The following is a 27,125-nucleotide window of genomic DNA, read 5'->3' on the forward strand; positions in this document are numbered from 1 at the left end:
CTACACAACAGGTGAGTATCAATAAGTGACCACAATACAGTCATGTGTAAGGGCAGTCATGTGTAAAGTGGTACCATTGTTATCACGTATCCCAAATGTGTGCTTGTGTGGGTCTGAAGTCTATAAAGGAGGCTTTAGCTGTCGATGCAATCATCTTTACCACCCACCTGACTTTAGGCGCTTCATTTAAATAAACTGAATGCTCTTGCTGATCGAATACACATTAGAATGTATGAAGGCTGCCATGTCCAGTCCACATATCTATATTACACTATAATGGTAATCGCTATACGTATACATGTAAGTATAAGTATAGGCCTATTAAATTTCCATTAAATTTTATTTTAAGAAGGAGATTGGTATAGAAATAGTGGCGTACCCAAAGAGGGGGGGGGGTTGGGGAGGGCAGATTCACCCCTGTGAGAAGTCTTGGGAGGGGAAGAGAGGGGAGGAGGGGATATGGAGAATGAGAGAGGGCTGGAGGAAGGGAGAAATAAAAAAGATATAATAAAGACAAGTAGATAAATAGAAATAAAAGGAAAATTATGGGAATGAGAGAGGGGGTGAGAGGGGACAAGAAGAGCGAGGGAGTGATAAAGTGTAGGAATAGGAAAGAATAAGTACAGAGAAGGGAAAAGAAAGGAATGATGAATACATTTAATAATAATTATTAGGCCTATATAATAACTAAACACATAACAGCACTGGGCAGCCATTCGATGATGTCAATGCCTTTATTCGTTACGTAATTAAAACGCCCAGTCAGATGTATTTCACACCTGCCAAACACAAGTCACCCAATTTCGAAAACTGGACGTTGAATGTACACTCTCATGAATATTGATTGGCAACATTTTCTAATATGTAAGCGCTCTAATCGGAAACAATAGAATAATAGACCCTGCAGAGCGTTGGGTAACGTGGATAACCTCTAATAGAATACCTAGTCTACCCTTAATTGACAAAACCAACCTACCTGCTACAGGACTATTTTGACCAAATAAAACCAAAACACGTTTATAACCCCCGATTGTAGGGTTTTACCTGGCCACCCCCCCACCCCCCACACCCACCCACCCCTTTTCTTGTTTGCAGGGCAATTGATTTCTATTGCACAAAGTTGCCCTCCTCGCGTTGCACACAGGTTTCATTTTTTTTAAGTTAGTAAGAAAATACCATATATTGAACACCTAGTAGTGACATTGCTTTAAGGTTATGATACCCTGGGATATATGTTTACTTGCGATCATATGATACTTTGTATAGTAGGCCTATAGTTTTGCTCAGTCATGTAAAACGATCAAAACAAGGATATAAACCTTCGAACAATATCCGTCCATCCCTGATCCGTCAAAGTCACGAGATCATAATACTTGCAATAGGTACTACCTGGTAGCAATACATTACATGATAAATTCGCGTTGGCCTACTTTGGGTGTTTAGAAGTATACATATATCCAGTTTCAACTAGTCCTTCAAGAATGACCCACGGCTATGTGGGGGGGGCTCGGCGAAGCCGAGCATGTTCGGCGAAGCCGAACAACGAGGCCGAAGGCCGAGTAGCGAGGCCGAAGTGTGGGGGGGCTCGGCGAAGCCGAGCATGTTCGGCGAAGCCGAACAACGAGGCCGAAGGCCGAGTAGCGAGCTCGGCTTTGCCTCAACATGCTCAATACTAGTATACATTGTAGTTTTAAACTTCTCAAGCCGAGAGTCATTCTTGAAGGACTAGTTTCAACCAAAGCTAGGACACTACTCATAAATAGCGACAATGAAGAGTAACTACTGCATATTCTGCATATTGTTGATATGTCTCCTTGGTATTGTCAACGCAACTGACGGTAAGAGAATTATTTGTACGATATATTGAAAAACTGTTAAAGATTATGTTAACATGGTTTAAAGGTTAGCAACTATTTCAAACTGTTGCGATTTGGTAGTTCACAGCATCTTGCAAGTGGTAGTGAGCTTTATTTTGGTAAAAATTGCATTGATCATTTCATAGCGAGTGTGTAGAAGAATTCAGATATCACAGATATACTTTTGTAGATCCTGTGGTTCTTGAGAAAAGAGGGCTGAAACAACAACACTTTTGTCAATCGTACATAACTCATTAACGACAATAAATCAAGCAAGTTTTCAAAATATATGATTTGTACTAAATTTGTAGAATGAACTTTCGCAAAACATCCGAGTGTTATTTTTCATTAATATATTGATTTAGATAATGAAAATCAATTTTATTTGGCTGCTTCGACCTAATGCCTCGTCTACCCTTAAGCGCTCCACAGACTCCAAGTATTGTACGTACAATATTGTATGTAACATATCTACGTTATTTAATCTATTGCCATTCTATTTCCAGTAATGTTTAAGTTCTAACGAATGTTTGATGACGAAAAATCGATAATATGTTACATATAATATCTAGCAGAAATATATTATGGATTTTACGTCATCAAACATTCGTTAGAACTTAAACATTACTGGAAATAGAATGGCAATAGATTAAACAACGTAGATATGTTACATACAATATTTTAAGTACAATAAAAAGTCTGAATACTGCTTTAGATTATGTTATAGTTAGGGCGCGTTGGAGGGGAGCTTGACCAATGGTGTTTCCTCTCAAATATTGAGACAAATAAAGCTGACAAATGGAATGTTAGGAATTCTATGAAGAAGATCCCAAGGTTTTATATATGGAGAGAGTCATTTCAAACATATGTGCATGTTTTTCTTTCTCGGGAGGGGGATAGCGCCCAAAATATCGTTTGGATATATTATTGGCTCTAACCCTAACACCGGACATTGCTATCGGAAGTTAAAGAAAGAACAAAAAAGGAGAGAAGTCACTTGGTACCCCTGGGATTCGAATCTTAGACCCCTCGCATGCCAAGCACACGATCACCGACCGGTAGCCACACGGGTTGCGCTGGCCCGGCCAGAGATTCCCTGAGCATATAGCACTTACGCTGATTGCGTCATCGCATCACGTGGGTTTCATGCATGCGCCGTGGTTATCATCGTGGTATTTTGTGGTATCTAGGCGTGTTAGGGTGAACTCAAGAACCGCAAAACCTATGGCAATATAAATGCTATTATTGGCTTTCTTGACTCATTTCATATAAGATTAAGAGGTACACTGCACCTTTTCAGTTAAATGGCTAAAATTAAAACAAAAATGTATGGCTCTTGCCCGCATCCCACTCGCCTTAAACTGATAGCTTACTGAATTCAACAATTTTGGGGGGATTAAGGGGTCGGTCACCCCCCCCCCTCCTCGCACAGTATTTTTGTGGGGCTTGAGAGGCTGAGAGCACATCAGACATATCGAATTACATTCTGAATACGATAAATTATAATTATGTCCTGATGATATCAAATAATTTTGATTTTTTTTAAATTCGCCATTTAATACAACTTTTATGACACATTATTTAAAATTGATATTTAACAGTCTTCGAAGTAAAATAAATCTAATGATATTTGCTTAAAGTGCATGTAGTTGGGAGAGAAAGCCGATGATCATTTGAAAATTTAGACTTTATATCTTCAATACCATGAATACGGAAGGTCAAACTTTTGAAATGATCGTCGGATTTTCCTCCCAGCTACTTACACTTTAAGTACATATCAGTAGATTTATAAATTTTACTTCGAGAACTGTTAAATATGAAAAAGAAAAAAATATCAATTTTTAATAATTCGCCAATTTAAAAAAAAATCAAGATTACTTGATATCAGACGGACATCCCCCGTATTCAGATATGTCTGATGTGCACTCATGTTCCACAAAAAATACTGTGCAAACAGCGCAGAACGAACTTGCAAAAATTGAGTCCGTTTAACAATATATTAATGGAAGGGGTATGAACGTTTGGACAGTATTTATTGTCGGACATTAGAGCACATCAGACATATCGAATTGCATTCTAAATACGAAGAATGTCCTTCTGATATTAAATAATTTTTATTTTTTGAAATTCGCAATGTAATACACATTTTATGGCAAATCATTAAAAATTGATATTTTTGATATTTAACAGTACTCAAAGTAAACTTTATGATGATTTATACTTAAAGTGTATGTAGGTGGGATGAAAAGCCGATGATCAATTGAAAATTTTGACCTTTCGTATTGAAGATATGGATTTTTTTCCCAAAGCACAAAAAAAATTAGGTCTCTTTGGGAAAAAAATCCATATCTTCAATATGAAAGGTTAAAATTTTCAACTGATCGTCGGCTTTTCCTCCCAGCTACATACACTTTAAGAATATATCATTAGATTTATATAATTTACTTCAAGGACTGTTATATATCAAAAATTTGAAAAATATCCAATTTTATTAATTTGTCATTAAATTTGTATTATATCGTGATTTTCAAAAGTGAAAATTATTTGATATCAGAAAGACATGCTTCGTATTCAGAATGCAATTCGATACGTCTGAGGTGCTCTCATGTCCCATAAAAATACTGTCGAAACGCTCAAAACGCTCATTCCAGATCCCTTCAAGTGATAGAATCAAGGATATTGAACATACAAAGGAAACTCTAAACTATTATAATCCATTTGTACGGAAGCAGATAAGTGCCACAATTTGGCAAGATAATCTTGATAATCTTGCCATGTCGATTTATTATGTAAACATGTCAAGATAAATTATCACGCCAAATCAACTTAGCAAAAAAGTTGATCATGTTAAGACAAATTAACATACCAAGTCGACATAGTAAAAAAGGATGTCTAAAAGTAGAATATATATTCTGTGGTGGTGCTGTTGGTCAAAGTTACATTAAGCTTACTCTTGCGTCGTATGGGAGTCGAGTCACCGGCCTCGGGCCTGCCGGCCCTGCGGCCTTGATGTTTGCGGTATCAACTAGCACGACGACTAAACACTCCACGTTGGACCCCAATATAAGGGCCCCGCAGGGCAAGAAGGCAAGAGTAACCTTTATATAAAATAGTAACCTTAATGTAATTTGACACCGTATAATATAATGTTCTACTTTTAATATTAATGTTTTAAACATTTACCCCTTAATTTCCCTCATTTTTCAAGCCCTGTCCTCGGAGCTATTTTATTATTTAAGCTTGTTGGATATCCATGATTTCGCGGTTAGTGGTTCTTTGCAGCCATGCAGGGCAAACTAGTTGGATACCAAATTTAGCGGTTAGTTGTTCTTGTTCTAACGTCTTGTTTTAGTGGTTCTTGTTTTAACACTATAATCGTACCATAATCGCACTTGACCGTGGAGTTATTGCATTTAGCTCGAGAGCCGTTAGTGCGATTATCTTGACAAATTCACTTTTGCGAAGTAATTATCCGGCATAAACTTTTCGAGTGCATTAGATATAATAAAACAATAAGCAATTAATATTGCTGCATTGCTGCATTGCTGCAATATTTTTAACATTTTGGGAAAACATAATTATCTTAAATTATGACTCGTGAGGAAAATCGATCACTGCATATGTTAACCATATCAGTGGTATTGATTGCCATCTTTATCGCCGTTGTAGTAAATACATCACACCTTAGTAACTGGTTCACGCTTGGTTTGAATACCTATTAGCAACCAAATGACTTCATGTTGTGGTCTTAAAATGCTGAACATTTTGTAATGGTGTCCTCTTGTAGTCTATAGGCCCCTAGCAATATTGTAACTTTTTAAAGCCACAATGTAAGATCTTATAATATGAAATTGGTTAATTGTTTTGGCATATGTTCCACCTTACAAGCTCTTACATATCTTTACATCTAAATGAAATCAGCCAAATTGTTCTTTAAAGATTGCCACGGTCAAATTAAATAGGTACATGACCTATTCATTTTCGGTATTCATTTCTTCAGTTGCCATGTCAAAATCATAAATGATACCGGTAAACAACTAACAAACTACACAAAAGAAAGTACACCTTTTCTTTTTCCCACATAGATTTTCATCAGTTCAATCGTCGTCGTTGTTGTGGACCAAGTTGCACCAAAAATGTGTATTTGTCTGTCGTAATTCCCGACAGAAACCGAACAGAATGTGGACTACGAGTCGAAGATGTGCCATTGTACGGTACTCTATATGAAGCCATGCTGTTTGCCGAACAACAATATCCGCCATCAAAATTCAGGTAACGAGGTTCTCATGAGAAACCAGATAGCAACTAATGCTCAAGGGCGGGCTCTTGTTATGTAAATTAGACAGTTTTACGTTCCGTAGCTTTTACACAGCATTTTGGAACTTGCTCTTTTGTTGTATGTTCAAACCTTTCCCTATTTTATGTGTTCAAGCTCATTCCTACACCGGTAAAATGAACATGAAAAGGGGGCATCGCACGAGTATATCGTGCGAAGTAAATATCACATTAGTGGCCTACTCAAGCCAGGAATGCAATGCTGTCCTGTTGATCATTTGTAAATTGCCACAGAGAGCACCAAGTTAAACTGAGCAAAGGAAAGGCCAATGGAATCTTTTCCTCGCCCTTATTCTCCACACTATAGTTATTTGAATCATCACAACGTTAATTAGGCCATGTGGGCATGGTAGCACAGCGGTACACGGTACAGATTCTACCTCGCAATCGGAGGGTTGCGAGTTCGAGTCCCAGCAGTGCCATCATGTTGTCTCTATCCAGGGGTGAAATGGGGAGCTGTTCGGAATAATGTCCATTGAGCGCCGCCCAAAGGTATGAGCATGCCTTGGGCATTGTATGGCAGCTGACATATTCTAATGACAGCGGAATAAATGTAAAGCGCTTTGATACGTGTGAAAGGTGCTATATAAATGTCAACATTTATTTATTTATTTATTTATCTATTGTGTTCTTTATTGGATACGACACGGGCATAATTAGTTAGCATAGGGGATTCAAAATAGTCGACTAAAAATTCGCACGTGACCTATGGGTGCTGACATAACAACAAGTATATAGGCCTATAATTCAGGTGATGTCTCACTACATACAAACGGACAGGAATTTTTAGATAAACATCATCAAAGTTAATGATCATTTAATGAGATACACGTAGCACCAAATTGAAATACCTATGAATATGACCTTCATGCCCATTTTACACTGTAACTCAGAATACAATTGAGGACATTTACGGCTCATTCGTGGTGTACGTCACATATAGCGAAATTATTAATATCCGGGTATTCTGATTTTCATACGTTATCAAGAGCTCAATTTTGACAGTATTCACCGACAGGAATGAATAATTATTAACGGGAACTCTTACAATAACACTATCAAGTTGCATGAAGGCTACGCACTGTGCCGTTGGTTCAGTTACACACACCAGTCTAGTCTTTAAGTCGTTATGTCAGCGTCCAAAGAAGATTACCACCACATCAACACAAATTAATGTACTGCAGTACTATGGCACCAAAAGTTGGTTCCTGATGCATGCAAATTCCCATTGAATATGTGCAGAGTGGCTTCAAGTTTACTCCAGCAGCACAATATCTCTAGGACTCTTTGGTGTTTGGACGGTATTTGTGGGTTACTGAGCGTCTCATGCATTCATTTAGTGTTCAAAAATTAAGAAAGTAAGATAAAATATGGTATAATTAAGGGAACTGATAGATGCACAAATCTATTAGAGGTTCATTCTGGCTGTAAAAGGGTCAATGTCACATAAGTATTCTGTGATGCTGTGCAAATCTTCTTTGATCAGAAAAACTTTTATTTAGTAATTTTTGATAAATACCATGCTAATAATTGCTCCTGATCTTCTTCTTCTCAGCGTGTCCACGGCACAATACTAAATGTGATGCGATCAAGCAAAATCAGTCGGAACTCGGAAATATTAAATTTTCAGTTTCTTATAGTATGGTAAAAAGCATTTACAAAGCTGCATTTTGCAAAAAAAACACTATTGAAATTGAAGATATGAGCGATTAAAGAGTTTCCAAAACAAGAGGAAACAAAAGGGAATATTTCCTTTGTCAATATTTGCGAGTTCCGACTGATTTTGCTTGATCGCGTCACAAATGTGTTTCAGCCAGTGCTGCACACATTTTTCAGCATTCTCATTGTAAACTGCTAAGTCAGCAGTTGTGCATGTTTGCTCCAGTTGAGGGCAACACAGGTGATCCATTGTTTGTGGTTCTGTTCCACAATCGCAGGTTACATCTGTATTCTTTCGATATCCCCATTAGCTGAGGTTGACCTACACCTTAACCTATTGAGGCATTTCCATTCAACCCAACTTGCATCTACACCATTTATATTTTGTGGGTGATTGGTAGATCTCTCCTCCTATTTCGCCACTCTTTTACTGTTGGCTGATGTTTCAAATGGAGTTACACTGTTGAGGAAGTTATCTCTGGATTTCAGACGACTTTCTGGAGGGATATGTCCAAACAGGGGATGTTTTACATCAGTGGCTTGGCGCTGGCGTTCTTTCATGCTTGCTACATTACGTCTTACATCAGTTGGTGTTGCTCGAAGAAAACCTGTTATCAGGCGACAGCTAGCATTCAGGGCTGGATCCAACTTTGCATGAGGCGATCTCTCCCATACAGGGCACGCATACTCTGCTGTTGAGTAGCATAGAGCTGAGGCCGTTGCCTTCAGAGTGTGAACACTTAAACCCCAGTTCTGGTGAGCTTACTCAAGATGTTGTTTCATCTTTCATCTTTGTCTTCTCAACATGATTCTTATAGGAGAGACACACAGTCCCTCATTTCAAATATATAGTTTTGGTTTCTCTTTTGTTCAGAAACCAAAAATCAAGGGATTAAAAAGTAGAGCTGATCTGATCTGCAATCATAACACTATTATGCTGGGAGGACACAGTATAGGGTATATAACCAGAAGTATACAATAGCCTATTGTGCTAACATAATTATTATCATGATTGATATCGGAAATCTATCCCGCGGACGACAGTTGATGCTCTCTGTCGAAGGCAGGTGGCATATTACACTCACGAGTTCTAGGCCTAGAAATCATATACATGCGAGTATACTGAAGGATGGGGTGGGGTGGGGGAATTTGTTTGTTTGTATGAAACATAAACGATGCATGGAGATGATTTGATTATGAATTAGTTTATTATCCCCGGGAAGCACAACCCATACCTCTTTAAGAGGGGGCTCCCCTCCCTATATAACCACCTCTTTCCTAAATTACCCCTTTCCCCCTCCTCCTCCCCTACATTCGATATCTTCATCGCGAGCTCTACTCCCACTTCTCTTTCACTTCCAATGCTCTCTCTCATATGTTTCTCTCTCTACCGGCCCATATCCCCCTTGCCCTCCACCCCACCCCCCCCACACACACACCCCAATCTCTTCTCCCCTCTATCTTCTACTTTTTGCAGTAAAAATTGCTTCAGTAAAAGTCATCAGGTTATTAGAGGTCATATAATGGCCCTCCATTCATTCTGGTACATGTGGTTAAGTACACGAATCGATTTTGTTTATAGCACCTATACAATTACAGTAGTGGCCCTTTTGTAATGTCGAATGCAAATATTTCGATGGTCTATATATTTTCACAGTGAAATCAGCTTAGGCTATTTCGTAGTCACAAGCCAATGCTTTCAAACTAAATCAATGCTTTCAAATGTAGACTGTTTTGTTCGACTTCTCTGCTCGTGAATATTGCACTGCGAAATTTAAACATTTCTTTTGTATACTTAGATCAGGTAACTCGAAAATCCTGTAATTTTATTCGTCACACCACTTATAAGAAACTGAAACCAAAACCGAAACTACCTGTCACAAATGTTTAGTTTTAAACAAAAGGTAGAAACAAAGAGTTCGATATCTTGTGATTCAAGTGGTTAGGCAGGACAATAGGAAACCACGTGACCAAAACCAAAACCAAAACTAAAACTATATATTTGAAATGAGGCACTGTCATCGCCCCCATATTTTCATGGCAGAAATCGCCATGGTAGGTTGAATCCACCGCCACGCATAGCCATTTTATATCGACCTGTTTAGGGACGCACCATTAGATATTATCGGCGGGGCTAGGGAGTTTTTTGAAAAAAAAAGTTTTGCCTCACTGATGAGTAAAAAAAAAAAACTTTTGCCTCACTGATGAGTAAAAAAAAAATTTTGCCTCACTGATGAGCAACAAACAAAATTTTTCCCCTACCCAGTTCTGTGTAAAGGTATACATTAAAATTGACAAAAAGACAACTTCGCCGAAAGGCGGCGAAAAAAAAATTTTGCTTCCAAAGGCAGCCTGCCTGACCCAAACTCCCTAGCCCCCCCGATAATATCTAATGGTGCGTCCCTTAATAGTTTTGTGTCGCATAAGAGCCGAAGGACATCTGACTATAAGGCTACTGACAATAGTCCCGATTAGCCCGGTTACTGTCCTCGCTGTGTGTTAGTCAAGCTGTTAAAAATATATATTCAAGTGCAAGGGGCCACATCTGGTTTCTTTATACGAAATCATTTACGGGATTTATTCATCATTTTCAAACCTGGTATCCAAAGATTTATCGTCTGAATATCAATCGTGCATAGCACATCCACGTGTATCGATCCCGTGTATTCATTTCAGTGTCTCAGGCTGTATAGTGTATTTATAAACCGGGCGATGTCGGTGTGAGACACCTATCCAGAGTAATGCCCAGATAAACAGGGTGTTCACAATGTTCTGTACCAGACCAGGTGACCTTTAGATGGCGTTTAACTTCACGGTTTCGTAAATGGAAGGCAGACACCTGTGTCTTTGATGGGTTAGCTCGCAGGTGGTTATCCTCATAGAATGGTGTGACTTCATCCAGAGCTTTAGAGAGGCATTCTTCCACAACTGTGAAATCTAGATCTTGAGCTCCAATACCGAGATCGTCAGCATAGATGAATCGAACAGTGTTCTCACTTCTTGGTTGGTCGTTCGTGTAGATGTTGAAGAGGAGATGTGCAAGTACACCTCCCTGTGGAAAATATACTCTTCTTGCTACCCAGCTCCACAAAGAAGAGTCTGTCCTTAAGCATGCTTTCTATCAGTTCTGTTAACTGTATATCTTTAGTCAGATCCTGGATCTTGCTCCTGATGATTTTATCCTTAATGTTATTCTTAAAATTATTTTATCCTTAAAATTTTATTCTTAAAACTATTTCATTAGACTACCATTTTTCGTACCATTATTTTTGTTCCTTTTTATTTAGCTTTACAACTAGTTTTAACGAGAAATACGGCCATTTTATCGAAAGCATCGTCGGTGTGCGAGGTGCGAATCCATTTTTCTGGTGCGTCTTTGACCGTCGAGGTGTACCGCTGCCAGTCGGTGAGAAAGTTCGAGCCTAGGGCAAATCATGATCAATTATGATAATGAGCTATTTAATAATGTATACGAGGGTCATTCAAAACGTTCTGCTTGGTTTTTATTTCTTAGTGTCGTAGATGGGTATAAAAGTAATGCACAACCTAGCATATCGAAAATGACGACGTAAATTCAAAATTTCAATTTATTTGCTCACTTAAACTGTTTGAATTGCAAAAAAATACAATAAATGAGTTGGAAATAGTGCAATATAACAAAAGATGACCTACTTCCAGCCAAAAATGGCCAAGAAGAGCAGATACAACTGATATAAGTTGTTTAAATTAGTCGCATTTCCTCGCATTTGCGACTAAAGTTTTCCACTACGATAATAATTAATTTATAAAAATGAATTTTAAGAAGTACACATACACTAATTTGCACAGAACATGTACCAAATCATTTCTGTCTCTAATTATAAAATTAAGGTGTCATTCTTACGATCTTGGACGGTTTGAAGAGGCTACAAGATAGCTTGCAATGTTCCACATGCCTCGCGCGCTACGCTATACTCTCGGTTCCAAGCTTCTTCGTCACGAAGGAAGTCGGTTGGGACCAAGACCAACGCTTATGCGGCAAACATCTGACCACATGATGGTGACAAACAAGATGAATCGAATATGAATATGAATAATAATTATTTGAACATTAATTTTGCGACTGGATATGTTTCGGGTTCTTTTTAATAATACAGGGGTTGATTTTACCTACCCATACAATCACGAAGCTTACATTTGGAGCTATCAGAACACAACGGATACGCATTGTGCAAGTTATTCAGGTGAACTAATAATATTATATATAAATTGTAGTTATTACTGCTGTATTATGTGTAGTATACATACAGCACTTATTTCCAGAACTGACCAATTTCTTTTTTCTTTTTCTGTCGAGAAGATATAAGAAACCTCTAATTCAGATTATAAAAGATATGCAATAAACATCATATTGATTTTCTGTGCAGATATGGCCTTATAAGTATCTGAGATAAGTTTCTTACCATACTTGATCTACCCCACCAGCTCTCACCCTCTCTCATCGACTTCTCTACTCTATTTCTCTCTTTCTGTATCTTTCAGGGCCTTGTACGTGGTCTGACGACGACGAAAAGTCTACACTGAAGCTTACGCTTAAAGATAATGAAGAGTAGACCAGAGCAGTTACAAAAATATTTATTCAAGAATTTATGCTGGTGAACTTATCTAAATGGTGTTTTTACACTGGTCTGGATTTTTATGTCTAGATAATATTCTTAAATTATCGCAATTAATTCAGTCAATTCACACTACGATGTGCCACAAGCGATTGCTGGGGAGAAGTGCATCATGGAAAAAAGACGACATCAAAAGCCCGCGTAATTCGCGTAAATACGAATACAAGACAGGTCATTGATGTTATACGCGAATGCATACTCAAACACCAATTTGCAATTATAGTAGATCCATTTTCTATCTATTGATCGCACGAATTGATCTTCGTGGCCCTGTTTGTAACTTTAGAACGGCGATATCGACCCTGGAGGTCAAATATTGGACTGACAAGCGCAACCGCTGGCGGCGCATCGTATTGTGAATCGCGAATTCGCGATAATTGTTTCTAATGAGGACATTGACTGTTTTCAAGTGCAATGCATTGTAAAATTTACGTGAAGTAATTACCATTGGAGCAGCTATTCTCCCAAAGAAATTTTAGTGCTAATTAAAATTGTTTTTGTATACTTCTTTTCAAAAATATTTCAAACGCATTATAAAAAATCATAACCTCTATTCATTGGAAAAGAGCGCTTTAACCAAGAATGTAGATGTAAATCTTGTTTTGTATCATAAGTACATAATGTACTCAATTTCTTTTCACATTTTGTTCATTTCTTTTGAATATTTTTGATAGATGCCTCAACATGTAATGCATTTTATTCTTTATAACTACTGGCAATTTGGTAAGGGAAAAAGTCTGGGATATCCCTTCTGCAGTTTGCTTGAACCGCTCCTATAAAGCCACACTCGCTGTCCTTTCAACAAATAACGATAGCCTGGAAAATATAAAGATATTATATGTATAGTAAAGTTTATATTACATTCAGAAACATTACAAACAATAGGTAAAAAGTGCGTATCATTTTTTTGAGTGTGAAATAATGCACGCGTACTGAGATGTAGATGCGTCTAATGCACGAGTCCCACAGGGAGAGTGCATTTGACGCATCGACATTCTAGTACAAGTGCATTATTTTATTCAATGTCTCAAGCAACAAGTAATACGCAGTGTTTGACCTACTATCATGTTTAAGAGAATCAAAATTCTGTGTTTTTTGCTATTTTTATAACAAAATTGTCACTAAAATGTTGGAAATTACAAATATATATGCATCAACCCGCAAGGAAAATGAACGCATGCAATATATTGAAGGCTTAAAACCAGAACCACCTATGTCCACAATTACATGTTACTCATTTTGGCAACAAATGGACGGTTAATTCTGCCCTCCATAATCATGATAATAAATGCAAGTGACTTTGGGGTATAACTGATGGTCACTTAAACAGTTCGAGGGTTGATTCACTTTTGGCCATTTTGAGATTTTTGTACCAAAATAATCTGTAATACCCACAGATTCTTAAAATCATAAGCCTTAACTCAATCAACTTCCTGTTGCATCTATAGCACAATAATACTTGGTCACATTTCAATGCAAAATATTATTTTTACTCATTTTTCTCAAAAAGGCACTTTTTGAGTTAAGGCCTTCTGTTTGTCAACCCTCGAGTTACACGCAAGTGGCCATGCACATACCCCAAAGTCACTTACATTACTGGAGAGCAGTATTAACCGTCCATTTGTTGCCGAAATGAGTAAAATATAATATAGTGGACATAGGTGGTTCTGGTTCAAGCCCTCGATATACAATAAATTATGCTCCTGGTATTTTGGAACATATACCTATTGGTAATCACTATCTATCTAATGAATGCTAATCGATCCATAGATTTACCATAAGGTCATGCCATATTCACGTTAGCTTTTTGAATGATTGCTTCTTCGTCACTTTGAGTTACATAATAGTGTTCAATAACGTTATTATTTTTATATAGTATATACAAATTTTAAAATATGAGAATAAACGCAGCGTTATTATAACGTGATAACTGATAACACATGACTCCATTACTATTTTTGTCTGATAACAAAGCAAACGTGTGCTTGACAATCACCTACCGTTTGTATCAGAGAATGCCGCAGTTATATCTGCTGGAAGTCCTTCAAATTCTTCGGACAAAGGATAACCCTTTTTGGTTCCAGCAAGCCTTTCTTTACGTTCATTATACCTCCAGTATCTATCCCCTTTGAAAAAGTACGTTATACCACCGTGATGGTCATGGAAAGCTGCCTTGGTATTCTTTGGTATGCCTTTGTACAAAGGAAGGACCCTCTTTGGGTATCCTTGCAGGATTTTTGTACCGTCATATAGCCAGTAGTTCCTCCCTACGTAAAAAATAGTTTAATGGATTTTTAAAAATGTACTAAAATATATAATAAATATCCTTTTTCTTTTAGTAGGCCTACGGTGATTTTGCTGTGAAATGTAGTGTTTGAAAGTAACTGTATTCCACAAGTATCAATCATTGGCCAATTACTATTCAGATGCCGTTACCGCGAAGGCGAGTTTATAAAAGGACCACCATGGTGTAGGCCAAAGTGAGGGCTCATGGTAACAACATTTTACATACATGTAGTTAAACACCATGTGGTGTGATAAACCGAGTTAGCAAGCAAATCCAATTAGGCACAACATCTTTTTTGGTCCTATAGCGCTATCGGTGCCCGAAGAGGTGCCGATGGCTCTTTTTTTTATCGTACTCTGAACTTTTTGTACAGTGCATTCGTTTCTTATTTAATTAAATGAGAAACAATAACACTATGCAACTGTTAATTATTATGCTTGATACAATTTATTACATCTCCAGGGAGTGATATTTACCTCGTATAAATACGGTATTTCCATCAGCTTTTGTGTAAGCTAAATTCTGGTTGTTATGTAGTCCCCTGAAATATTTAGGTATCTCATAACCATCCATCGGAGATGTTACAACCGTATACTCCGATAAATCTGCAAGTTTGTATAGCCATACTCTGTCACCCTGCATAACAAATATGGAAAACGTGAGATAACAAACCTAAAAACCTCTCTCCGATAATCTTAATGAGTTTTGGTGAACCGAAGCCTCACACTCAATAGTACGTTACTTGTTTACTTACTTACTAACCTTTTGGTTTTAAATACATAGACATTTCGAAATGCCACGAAGGTATGGACCCCACCCCCCAAGAAGCTTCAAATGAGAAATATGCAATAAAAATCCCGCGGGTTCTACCCCTGTATAATGACATTGGAATTATGGGATTCCACATGTGGCTAATGTTGGCTAATGTATTTTCATAATAACTGACCCACAAGGAGTGCAGTAATATAGCTCAAAAATAGTTGCAGCCAAATGGTCTGATATAGGTCTAGCTTATCCTAATGGCCAATGGTAGCGGATTAAATTTAAACTAATTTGACGTCTTTAATTACGGTTCTAAGGCTCTATATAAATTCCTGCATTTATTTATTTATGTAGAAGGATAATTCGGTTGAAACATATACTCCAGAAGTCATTTTGGCTCATAGGGAGTGCTCTTAATTTTATCAGTGGTCACCTCACCTGCAACAAGTGTAACTCTCCTTTGATTATGGCAGCGGCATACTCGCTAGGGCATTCGCCTTGGACATGCTCTGTGATTGGCACAGGCCATGCGCCACGCACTGGTTCTGCAACTGTAGTTGGTGGCGATGGAAGGTTGCTCCCCTCTCGAGCACCTATGCGTGCATAATATTAAATAAATGTATGTTTATTATGAGATTGAATTTATACAACTTTTGTTGTTGTTAGTAATTGGTTAACAACGTTTTGCATAGACTAGCTGCCCGTTTATTGCACCACATCTTCCATTCTTCCATTTCCATACGGTATTTGCACTCAAATAGTGAGACAAATAAAGCTGACACATAAGACATGCAAGAGGAATGGGACAAGAAACAAAAAATTTTTGGAAATATAAATGGAACTATAGAGGCCTTGCATGTGACGTATCATCCCGTAAATATGGCGGACAACTCAAATGCATTCAACAAAAGCATGATTGCAATCTACCGTGACAGTTCGTCTCACACACATAACCCTGCACTACGATCAAATAGGTTGATGACAACATTTGATTGAATGGACTGCACTCCGCCATAACTACGGTGAAGGACACCGGTTCAAATCCTTTGTTTGGAGCCAATCGATAAATTGATACAGGGCCTCTATTGGCTTCCTTGACTTGAAAAATATGGCTCCTGTCATCCCACTATTCTGATCCAGAGATTTTGTTCTATATCGCCGAATCCCATATTTGTTTCCTTAGCAAGCTATTTTCACAGTGACTTACAGTACAGTACAAGATCCTTACCATGTATTTTCTGAACGTTCATGATATCATGCTCGCTGAGTTCTAGACCAGGAACGAAGCCTTTATGATATGGCCACATGATGGAATCTTTAACATTGGTATGGCTCAGACCTAACACGTGACCGATTTCATGTACTACGTCATAGATGAGATTTACTCCTGAAGAGCAAAGATATAAAGAAATGAAATATATTCAGTCAAAATGAGAACTAAAATGGCCTGCGCAGAGAAACATGTGTGCTTTACTAAATAACTGAATAATTAGCTTCCACAGTATGCCCTACCTTTAACAGGGGCGGCAGAATAAAGAAAGGGCGGCAAAAAGACTCAAAGAAAAAGAGCGAATTGTAAAAACTGTTAAAAAATTGTGAAACAAATGGAAATATACATAAAACATTTTTGTTTGTTTGTTTGAATGAAACATAAATGATGACTATTTGATTATGAATTAGTTTATAGTCCACGGTAAGCACAACCCATACCTCTTACCTAGGGTCCCCTCTGCCCCATCTATATAATCCTTTTCCCTCTCCTCAATGTCTCCTTCTCCTCGCCTCCCCTACACTCGATATCTTCTCTCCCCTACAGACTTATCCACTCTCGAGCTCTCCTCTCCCCTTCTTCCCATTCCACTTCTAATGCTCTCTTCCTTCTGTTTCTCTTTCTCATTCCCCTTACCCCCTCCCTTCTCTCTTTTTCTTCTCATTTCTTTCGAGTAATAAATAACTTGAATAAAAGTGAAATAGCCTATGATTGGAAGTCATATAGCTTTCTATCGATCCTCCTACATGCGATAAGCACATGAATAGATGTTTTTACATCACTTGAGTGTCAATTCTTTTGTAATCTGAAGAGCAAATATTTCGATGGTCTATACTTTTTCACATAGAAATTAACAGGCTTATTGGATTTTTTAAACCACGCTTTTAAATGTTCGATTTCTCTGTTCGTGAATATTGCACTGCGAAGTTTAAACAATTCTTTGCTTCAAGCCAAGCGATTATGCGTTCATACAATTATCGAACAAACTGAAATGAAACCAAAACGGCTTGCTACAAGTTTTAAGTTTCTAACAAAGGGTACAAATAACGATATCGATAATGACGTACGTCAAGAGCTTTGCCAGGATAATAGGAAACCACGTGACCAAAAACAAAACCAATGCTGAAGCTCAATATTTGAAACGACCGAATGTCTCCAAATAAATGGGGGACACGGTTGAGTGACTCCAAAGCAATTAGTAAGTGCTGTACTTGATAATTCAGTCAAGTATCTGAAGTGGATGATGACTTACTTTGGACAACAGTTTATGACTGGATTGAAGGAGATGAGTACACAAAGAGGTGTTGGGTGTGCAGTCACCCATGAAAATAAAGTCAATAAACCCTACCGTCGTTTTATCTTTTCAGTTTCTGTTTCCGTATCCGTAATAGTTTTTGAAAGTCATTGTTATTCTGAAGTGGTAGTCTCACAGGTGTGACCAATCTTTTATTCTAGCCTTTTGTTAGTTACTGAAAATTTGAAGCTCGTGAATTTCAGTTTTCGTTTTGGTAAGTTATATTGATTTTTTACATAAAACCTTGAGATGTGCGGTTGGGTGCTAATCTAGACAAAAGAAGAGTCTAAATTTTACGGTCCTAAATTCGCGGTAAATTGTACGGCTTCAATTGACTTGTGTTTGGTGTATATGCACTTACGCCTAGACGTAAGTGACTCGTAAAAATAATCTTGCATTGAAATATATACTAACCATTTGCCAAGTTATAAGCAAAAGTCTTTCATATTGGCGATGAAACGAGCGTCTAAAATAGTCAAATATCTCCCAATGAGGCGCGTACAAGTGGTGATTTGGTAATCATGTTTTATATTGAAATGCAATACAAAAGAATAATTGCATTGGAGCAAAGATAATGTATTCTATTCATTCGTACCAATGGCAAGCTAATCTGATAATTGGTTGGGTCTATATGCAAGGCTCGGGTTTATTTTAAATGTTTATTTTTGCAGAGCTTATTTTCAGTCATGGATCATACTGATAAATTTCGCAAGGGATGGAGAGGGAGGGAGGGAGGGAGGAGGAAATACTTGAGACTGAACAAGTGAGAGTGGGAGGGTGAGGAAGAAAGAGAGGGAGAGATATACTGAAAGACTAGAAAGAGAAGAACGCGAGAGGAGGGGGTAGGGACGGGGGGGGGAGGTGGGAGACTGATCATGGGGGGGGCAAGAGGAAGCAAAATAGGGAGATAGACATTGATGGTAGGGCGACACTGTGGCCATGCACAAGTGCTTTGGGGTTCGACAGGCTCATAAGCGGACCTTCTGTGATTTTAGGGCTTAATTGCAACGTTTTTACAGAAATAAGTGGACTTTGTCATTCGGATTGGCATTCATTTTGTCAAATTAATATAGATCAATTTACCAATGTTAAAGACGAGAGGGCGCTAGGCCATTAAAAACACTGGTGTTAACATAATCTTTCTCTCCCGGTTTTATTGACATAAGCAATCACATCTATTGAAATAAGCTGATTGGTACTTCATAGTTAACAATGAAGTCAGATTACAGTAACTTACTGAATCCCTTGCGTTTTCGTATCTGAACAAAAGACTTACGGAAACTGAAAAGATAAAAAGACCCCTTGTGTACAAATTCGCGTTGAAAAAAGCCAACAAGAATTGTTTTTAAAGAGAAAAATATGTATATTTTGCAATTAATTGCACACGAAACCCGTGGAATTAATTGAAAATTGCATGTTTTGGTTATTAAATCAATGCAATTCGGGATTTAAAGATAGGGCTTATAATTAGATTTAAAAACAAGGGGAATCTAAATATCAGTTAATTTAAAGCAAAACAGTTTCCCTGTACAATCCAATTTAGGTATCAAAATAAATTAAAACAAAATATCTACTCAATGCCATGCATTGCGCAAGAAAATTGAAAAAAAAAAACCCTGGGCTTCCAAACGTTGAAGAGTCCAAACATTGAAGAGTCCTGGAAAGGTTTTTGTTTTGTGTAACTACATAAATAATGTTTGACGTATTAATGCCGGGATGCAACCCCGCTTACCAAATCGCTCTAGACGAGTAAAAACTTCATCGTCATCAAAATGAATCTCCACATATCCACTGGGTTCATCTTTGAAGACATGTGCAAGAACGCCGCCTTTGCCATCAAAGAATGGATCCCTCAGGGCCCCATGTCGTCTGGTTCCAAAAGATATAGTTATATCTGTCTCGACTAAGTCCTCAGTGTACCTGAAGTTAATTGGTATCACCTTGCTCCACAGATTGAATGCCTTGGCTATGTCCTTCTTCACTTGTTGAGGAGTAATGAACGACTTCAGTGATGGGTAATTTAAGATGCTGAGATTAATGAAATAAATAAACAAAGCAGTTTTAACATCTTGCTAAAAAGGTTCTGTTAGGTTTTTATGTGTCCGAAACCGCTTTACCTACATCAGGATGGCCAAGTATAGAAATGCACATTAAAGGGGCATTTCGTGATCCACAGCCTCATCCCCCCACTTTTCCCAAAAAAAGTTGAGATTTTTACACCACTGGATACCTCTGGCTATATAATGTTTATGTACCAAATATTTCTTGCAGATTAATTCGTTTAGCAAAAATATCGCCAAATTTGAATTTCGTTCTGGTGCACCAGAACGAAATTACAACACATTGTCTATGGAGCAGTGTAATACACATAATCATGCATAACTCGCAAACGCAAAATCGGAATCAACTGACATTTTGGAAATAAGCTTTTTTCGTGGATATCTACTGAAAAATGCCATAAAAAGAGGATGCTAGGATCACGAAATCCTCCTTTAATTATGCAGTCGAATTTGTTTGCTTCGTTTTACTTAATTTTCACCTTTTTTGTTTTAATGCTTCGAAATTGCATGGCCATCTCCTTCAGTTTGCTCTTGAATTTATTTGGGTCACGATTTCTTTTATAACATTCCCTGAGGTATTTGTATTGTCTTAACTGTCCTTGAACTATGTGGGTTTTTCCTTCATTATTGATAACTAGGTGGGTGTATTTTTGTTTGTTTTGGGGTGTTGTTTTTTTGTATTCAAATTGAATTGAATTGGATTGAATTATTTTGTTTTTCTTAGTGATTTGTCATTGCTTTATGTATATTTCATTTATGTATTAAGACTCGTGCCTCATCAAGCTCTCCGTGAGTTTTCTTCAGGGCCCCTAGCACCACCTTTGTGTTTGATTTTCTTATATTGTATGTTTCATGTTTTTGCTACGATAAATTCGTAGGATTCGCTTACGTGTGTGCGCCGGAAGGGGGATCTGTAAGGGTGGCGGAAGTGATATGTGTATGGGATGGAGTAGGGGTGCGTTGTATGTGCGTGGGGTGGGTTGGGTGGGGGGTGTGTGGGGTGTGTGTGTAACTTGGTGTTTTTTATCTGATGGGGTGTGGGTGTACGTGTGATTATATCTTGTTTATGCGTTATTTATTTTCAAACACTTGATTGGATGCAATTCTGTGCACTAATGATGATTATTAAAAATACTTCGTGATTTTGCCATTATGTTAGTCAATTGTTATTAAGGCCGTGTGTCCTGAACTCGCCACCCTTAGCGTTACATGACAAATATTATGAATTTTTACACCAACCGGGTTTCTAATTAGATTATCTCGACAATTATCAACTAAACTAGCAAAACTACATTTTTTGGAAAGCTAAAGGCATAAGCAATTCAAATATATACATTTCAACTCATTATACAGGGTGACCTGCAAGTTATACAGGGTGGAATAAAAAGATTTTGATAAAAATGGGTCACTCAATGCATTGCTTATTACCAACTTACAGTAATAAACTGGAAGTAAACAACATTCATTTGGTTAGAGGATATGGAGAGCCAACTGACTTTGGAAGAAACCAAAATCACAGCTGTTTGGTAATCTAGGAATATAGGGTGTGCCAAAGTATGTTAGATTGTTTGAACCTAAACATTTTCCCCCTAACCCATACAGAAAAAATATGTCCATATTTCGATTCCTCGTTAAATTTCCCTTCAGAAAATTTATACTTTGACTTTTAGATTTTCAAGACATCTGCATTACTTACTACAGTGTTTAATATGACAACGGGTAGTTTTGTATGGAAAAGTTTGTATTTTCTAGACTAAACCAATCATAAATTATTAAAAACAATTAGTAGAATTGTTTAGCTGTAAGGCCATGAGTGTTTTAGATGCTAAATAGAGTCCAAATCCAATTTACAGCCTTTACAGAAGCAGATTACGCACTAAAAATACCAATCCCATAGAGTTTGTGTGTACCACATCCCCCACCACCACATCCCCCACCACCGTCAGCCTGCCCATTCTGAATTCTATGAAGCACAGTGTCAGTATTAAAATAGTTCAATTATTTCTTTTTACAGGGTTGAAAGTGCATTCTATTTAGCAATAAAATGAGACCACAAGCATGACAATAACTTCTTGCTTGACAGAGATATCATCATTTGTTTTGAGTCGACTTTGGCAAAATGTAACGTCGCCACCTTTTTTTGGTGGCGAGCTCAAGACACACGACCTTAAGTCAACAAAACGAATTTCAAACTTACTTGTATGCAATGTCGGATTTATACAGCGTTATATTTGAATCTTTGCCTTCGATATCACACATTCCGCATCGAGGGGATCGCATAGCAAATAACGTGCCACTGTCCAACCGATCTGTTTTGACAATGTTAGCAATGCCTTGCATCTTACGAATAGCAGACTGAATGGTTACTACATCTGGTTCACCACCAAATCCAAATTCTTTATCTAGATAGCAGAAGCGGTACAGGTAATCCTGCAGAAAATAAGATTAATTGTAATACCGTAAAAACTCGATAGTTAGCATATGTGCTTACTATAAAACGCTTTTGAAAACATGAAATTGTACCGAAGTCCGGCACTTTACAACTGAGCTAATGGCGTTGAGACACACATTTGCAGATTTACTTGTTCTTAACTATGTGTATCGTTGATTTGCTCAAAACCTGTTATACTTTCGTGGATGGGCTCTTCACATTTGTAAGCATGGTAAGTTTTAAAATCCCTCGATATGCTAATTATCGAATTTTTACGTTATTGAGCTATTGATGAATTGGTGGTTGATTCATTGGCTGTTGCTACGATGATACATTAACAACCCTGACATCTTTCAACTCATTATAGTTTTCTGTTTGTTTGTAAAGTTTGTTTTAAAAGCCCTAATTGTTTATCAAGTTGACATAATAACCTGGGCCTATTAAAATTCATAAAGGATTGTGAAATTTTGTTTTCTTAAAACACCCGGGGAAAGGTGAATAATGTTCCGTTTTGCCATTTTACTCTACATCTAGACTACCCCGTAGTCTACTTGCCCATTGTGCATACTCTGGATATTGTATTTAAGCTTAAAACTCTGATTTAATTAATGTGTGCACAATTGATAAATTTTCACATCTGATCTTTTCAGTCACCCTACTCCCTCTGTTAGCTTCCCAAGTGGAATTTTCGGGGTTCGCTATCAATAAACTGGTAGATTCCAAAATCAGAATTGTTCAGTATTAAAGTGAGCCATTATAATTATGCAAGATAATGTTGCATTCAATTACTTTTATTGTCACTAATCATCTGATATTTTTAACTCTTTATGACCATTTTAATATTGAATACTTTAATTTTAATAAACATCAGTATAATTTTGAGTTCAACGAAATGGGTTCATCATGACTAATAATAACATATTTTAATAAAATTCGACTATGGCATAGTCTACTCTACATCTGGATCACATTCATTAAAAATCTTTATGCTACGCGTTATTTGCAAATCCATATTGACCACACCACAAGACATTTATGATTATTACCTCGCTATAGCTATCGGATTTCGCTATTTGAACAGTTTGGAGTTTACACTAGAAGCAGAAAAAGTATTGTCGAATAACAGTATGCTTCCATTATATTTATAAATACGTTTTCATACGCACGTGACCCATGGGCATAACATACCAAAGACCAGCAAGCGTGACCAAGTCCTCATGCATTGACCACTATACAGAACAGGATAGGAACTTTGTAGATCAATATCATCATCAAATTTAAGTATTAATTAAATAGCAAAATTATTACATAATAGGAAGACCACTCTCTTTTAAGAGAGCAATTTTGCCCGATGGAATATTCAATCAAAAAGATTGTATATTCAATCGGGTGATTTGAATTTTCAAACTTTTTTTCAATCAAAAGGATTGATTCTCAATCTTTTACAATCTTTTAGCGATTAAAGGTAGAGGCTAATCTTTTTTCAGTAGAAAGGATTGATTTTCATTGTTTTTCAATCTTTTGCCGTCCCAAATTAGGGACAAGTCCTTTCCAGTTGAAAAAAGATTGAAAATGCCCACTCTAAAACAGTTTGAAATTTCATTCTAAACATATGCAACACATGTCATTTGGCAGTACATTAAGAGTAACACTTGATTATATAGTGAAATCAGTCTACAAAGAGAGTGAAAAAAAAAACCCATTTCAATCTATTTAGTCGTTAAAAGATTGACATATTTCAATCGGCCAATTTAAAAGAGTACCCGCTACGTAGAAGGTCACTTCGAGACTTACTGTCTACAAGCTGTTATGGCAACGCGGAGGTGGCCACGTGTGTATTTATAAAAACGTATTTATAAATATAGTCGAAGCAACTGAATAATGTCATGATACAGCTCTTTAATCTTGTAATCTATATGCGATGTTCCACATTTTACATTTTGCAATTTTTTCAAAACAGTCACCTTTCAATGAAGTCTTTCAAAACGTGGCAGATAGTTTACAGCACATGTTCAATAAAGACACATTTTGGTAGCCATCACGGGGGTATCGACTTCACCATGTAGTTTAATTAAGACTAATGTTTGAATGTGGCAAGGAATAAAGATAATGCTGAAACGTTTCAGGAAAAGGCTAACAAGCATCATCATACAATTTGAACTCGGATGCACCCACATCACAGTACACATGATGATGCATCGTTAATACCCTATATGCCTATAGGCCTACTTACTATTCCACCAAGTAGCTGGTCTAAATCAGCAGCATCGCCAACTTGTTCAAATCCATTTCCACCGGTATCTGTACCATATACTGAACGTGCTCCTCCGACAAATACCACGCCCAAAAGTATGCAAATGCTTCTTAAAACATTCATTTTAGACGTTCAATATTTTGAAGAAAGATTTGCCAGAAAGTTTCTCTAAAATCTAAAATTGTTTCATCTATATAGCAGCAGACTCGGCATAGGCCTATGTCTGCTTCCCTATATTTCTGCAGTTGGTTGATTTCACAGAGGTGGCAACAACGACCTGTCCCGGTGTGACCTTATGTACTTTTCTATTTAGAGAGATTCATTTTGGCTGTCGGATGCGTCCGCAGAGAATTTATGTTGGCACGATCTAATCCCTGACAAGTGATTTCACTTCTGGCATATCCAAACAAACAGTGAAACGTACAGTTTGTGCAATTATTTTTAAAGGAGCATTTCGTCATTTCTTCCAACTTTCATTCGCTTATTATTCACATGAAGATAAGTAATGGTTAACATTTTTGGCATATTATTAAGTTAATATGCATAATTATTTGACGATACGCTAAATTTGTCAAAAAGGTGTAGCTCAACAATCGGCATATTTTTTGGGGTGGGATCAAGCCGGTTCTTTATGGCCGTTGCTGGGGGTGGGTCGATGTCGATGGGGAGGGTCGAAAAATTGAAAACAAAAGAAATATAAGCTTCCATGTATAGGGGTGTCTGGAATGAAGCTTTATTTGAGCTTAATTTGAGGGAGTTCGAAGCAATTTTCCGTTATTTGTGGGGTTGACCTTCGCCCCCATAATGGAGTCCGTGGCCCATGGTGGAGTCCGGAAGATTACCCCACCCCCTCCCCCCAAAAAAACCAAAAACAACAACAACAACCTTGGATTAGGTTTATAACAGCTTTGCCTTACATTTATATCCAATAAACGTTTTATGTTTTTATTATTATTATTTTCATCACAATAATATGAGAATCTCATCATACCACTACCTTTGCTTTAATTACCGGTTTGTCAAAATGTTGAATCTAGTTTTTTTTCTTAAATAATTTTATCAAATATTTGTCGCTTGTCACTATTACATCCTTTATTGTTAGTAGTTAGTTTCTAACATTTTAAATAATTTATTAAAAATAATATTTACAACACAATATTTACATACACGAGTATATGAGGCCCTGGCCCTCAAGGAAGAAAACAAACAACAACAAAAACAAATATACAATAATGACAATTCATATTACAACTTAGTTAAAACAACATCATTTTCCTGCAATCTCTTATATTAGCATGATTAGTGTACAATTTTATCATAAATACAAGAACGTGTTTGATTCATCTTCTCCACATAATGCTTATAGACCCTAGGTACCAAATACCAGAAACATTAAATTTGACAATTTCATGCAGGCTTATTGGCAAACATATTATTGTGACTCGCGTTACGAAAAAAAGAACATCCTATAATTTGGTACATTCATATAAATTTCTCCACAAACAATTAGTTGAAAATTGAAGTAAACAAAACTACAATCTTGGAAATAAGTCTTGGAACACTTTTATGTCAAGAACAGAAAACTGACACCCCCTCTCCCTCGTGCAATGTTGGGAAACGTCAATGCCTTCAGCAGTTTTCCAAAGTGTTCCAACATTGATTGATGGGGAGAGAGGAAGGGTAAATCATTGCTGTAGATGTCATGTTTGTTCAAAAACAAAATACACGTCATTTCAGTGATCATTGCAAATTCTGCACGGAATTACGACAACGTGTATCAAGTGTTCCAAGTACTTTTTTCCAAGATTGTGGTGATTACCTTCCAACTATACTTCAGAGGCAAGGACTAACCATAAATGAATCGGCATTTTTTTTAATGACCAATTAAGTGTGTGACTCGCGTTACGTGACTCGCGTCAACTTGCCTGAAATTACCAACTTTATTTCACCACATTTCTCAGCTTTGAATAAATAATCATTTAAATTTTAGTATTTTAATATATAATTTCAATCTTCTAATAAATATTTAAAATCTTTACTAATTTAAAAGACTAATTTTCGAAAGGGGCAATTCCGTAATTACGTCATACACTTTCAAAAATTGTCAACATTTTAAAATCGTCCAAATATCTTGATTTATGTCTCATATACCTGCTATATTAATTAAATGATGAAAAGTCACAGTGTTAGTTAAAAACGTAAGGGTTAATTAAGCTGGATTGGTTTGTTGGTGGTTGACAGTCCTGGAAATATTGGTATTAC

The 27,125-nt window shown here is 37.1% G+C and overlaps 2 protein-coding genes across 2 annotated transcripts; one reads left to right on the forward strand and one right to left on the reverse strand.

Annotated features, from left to right (window-relative positions):
- Nucleotides 1-1,727: 1,727 nt before the first annotated feature.
- LOC140153824 (uncharacterized) lies at nt 1,728-14,442 on the forward strand. The gene is made up of 5 exons (XM_072176660.1): nt 1,728-1,838; nt 5,942-6,128; nt 11,138-11,256; nt 11,987-12,073; nt 12,372-14,442. Exons 1-5 carry the CDS (start codon nt 1,769-1,771, stop codon nt 12,440-12,442), a joined length of 534 nt encoding a protein of 177 aa, XP_072032761.1. The 5' UTR covers nt 1,728-1,768; the 3' UTR covers nt 12,443-14,442.
- LOC140153808 (stromelysin-1-like) lies at nt 12,435-25,120 on the reverse strand. The gene is made up of 8 exons (XM_072176658.1): nt 24,843-25,120; nt 22,376-22,608; nt 19,851-20,146; nt 16,783-16,941; nt 15,993-16,147; nt 15,269-15,428; nt 14,506-14,772; nt 12,435-13,321 (listed from the first exon to the last, which is right to left on the reverse strand). The coding sequence occupies exons 1-8, from the start codon at nt 24,984-24,986 to the stop codon at nt 13,215-13,217; spliced, it is 1,521 nt and encodes a 506-aa protein (XP_072032759.1). The 5' UTR covers nt 24,987-25,120; the 3' UTR covers nt 12,435-13,214.
- Between the last annotated feature and the right edge of the window lie 2,005 nt (nt 25,121-27,125).

The sequence above is a fragment of the Amphiura filiformis genome, chromosome 1, assembly GCF_039555335.1.
Source record: "Amphiura filiformis chromosome 1, Afil_fr2py, whole genome shotgun sequence".
Taxonomy (NCBI): Eukaryota; Metazoa; Echinodermata; class Ophiuroidea; order Amphilepidida; family Amphiuridae; genus Amphiura; species Amphiura filiformis.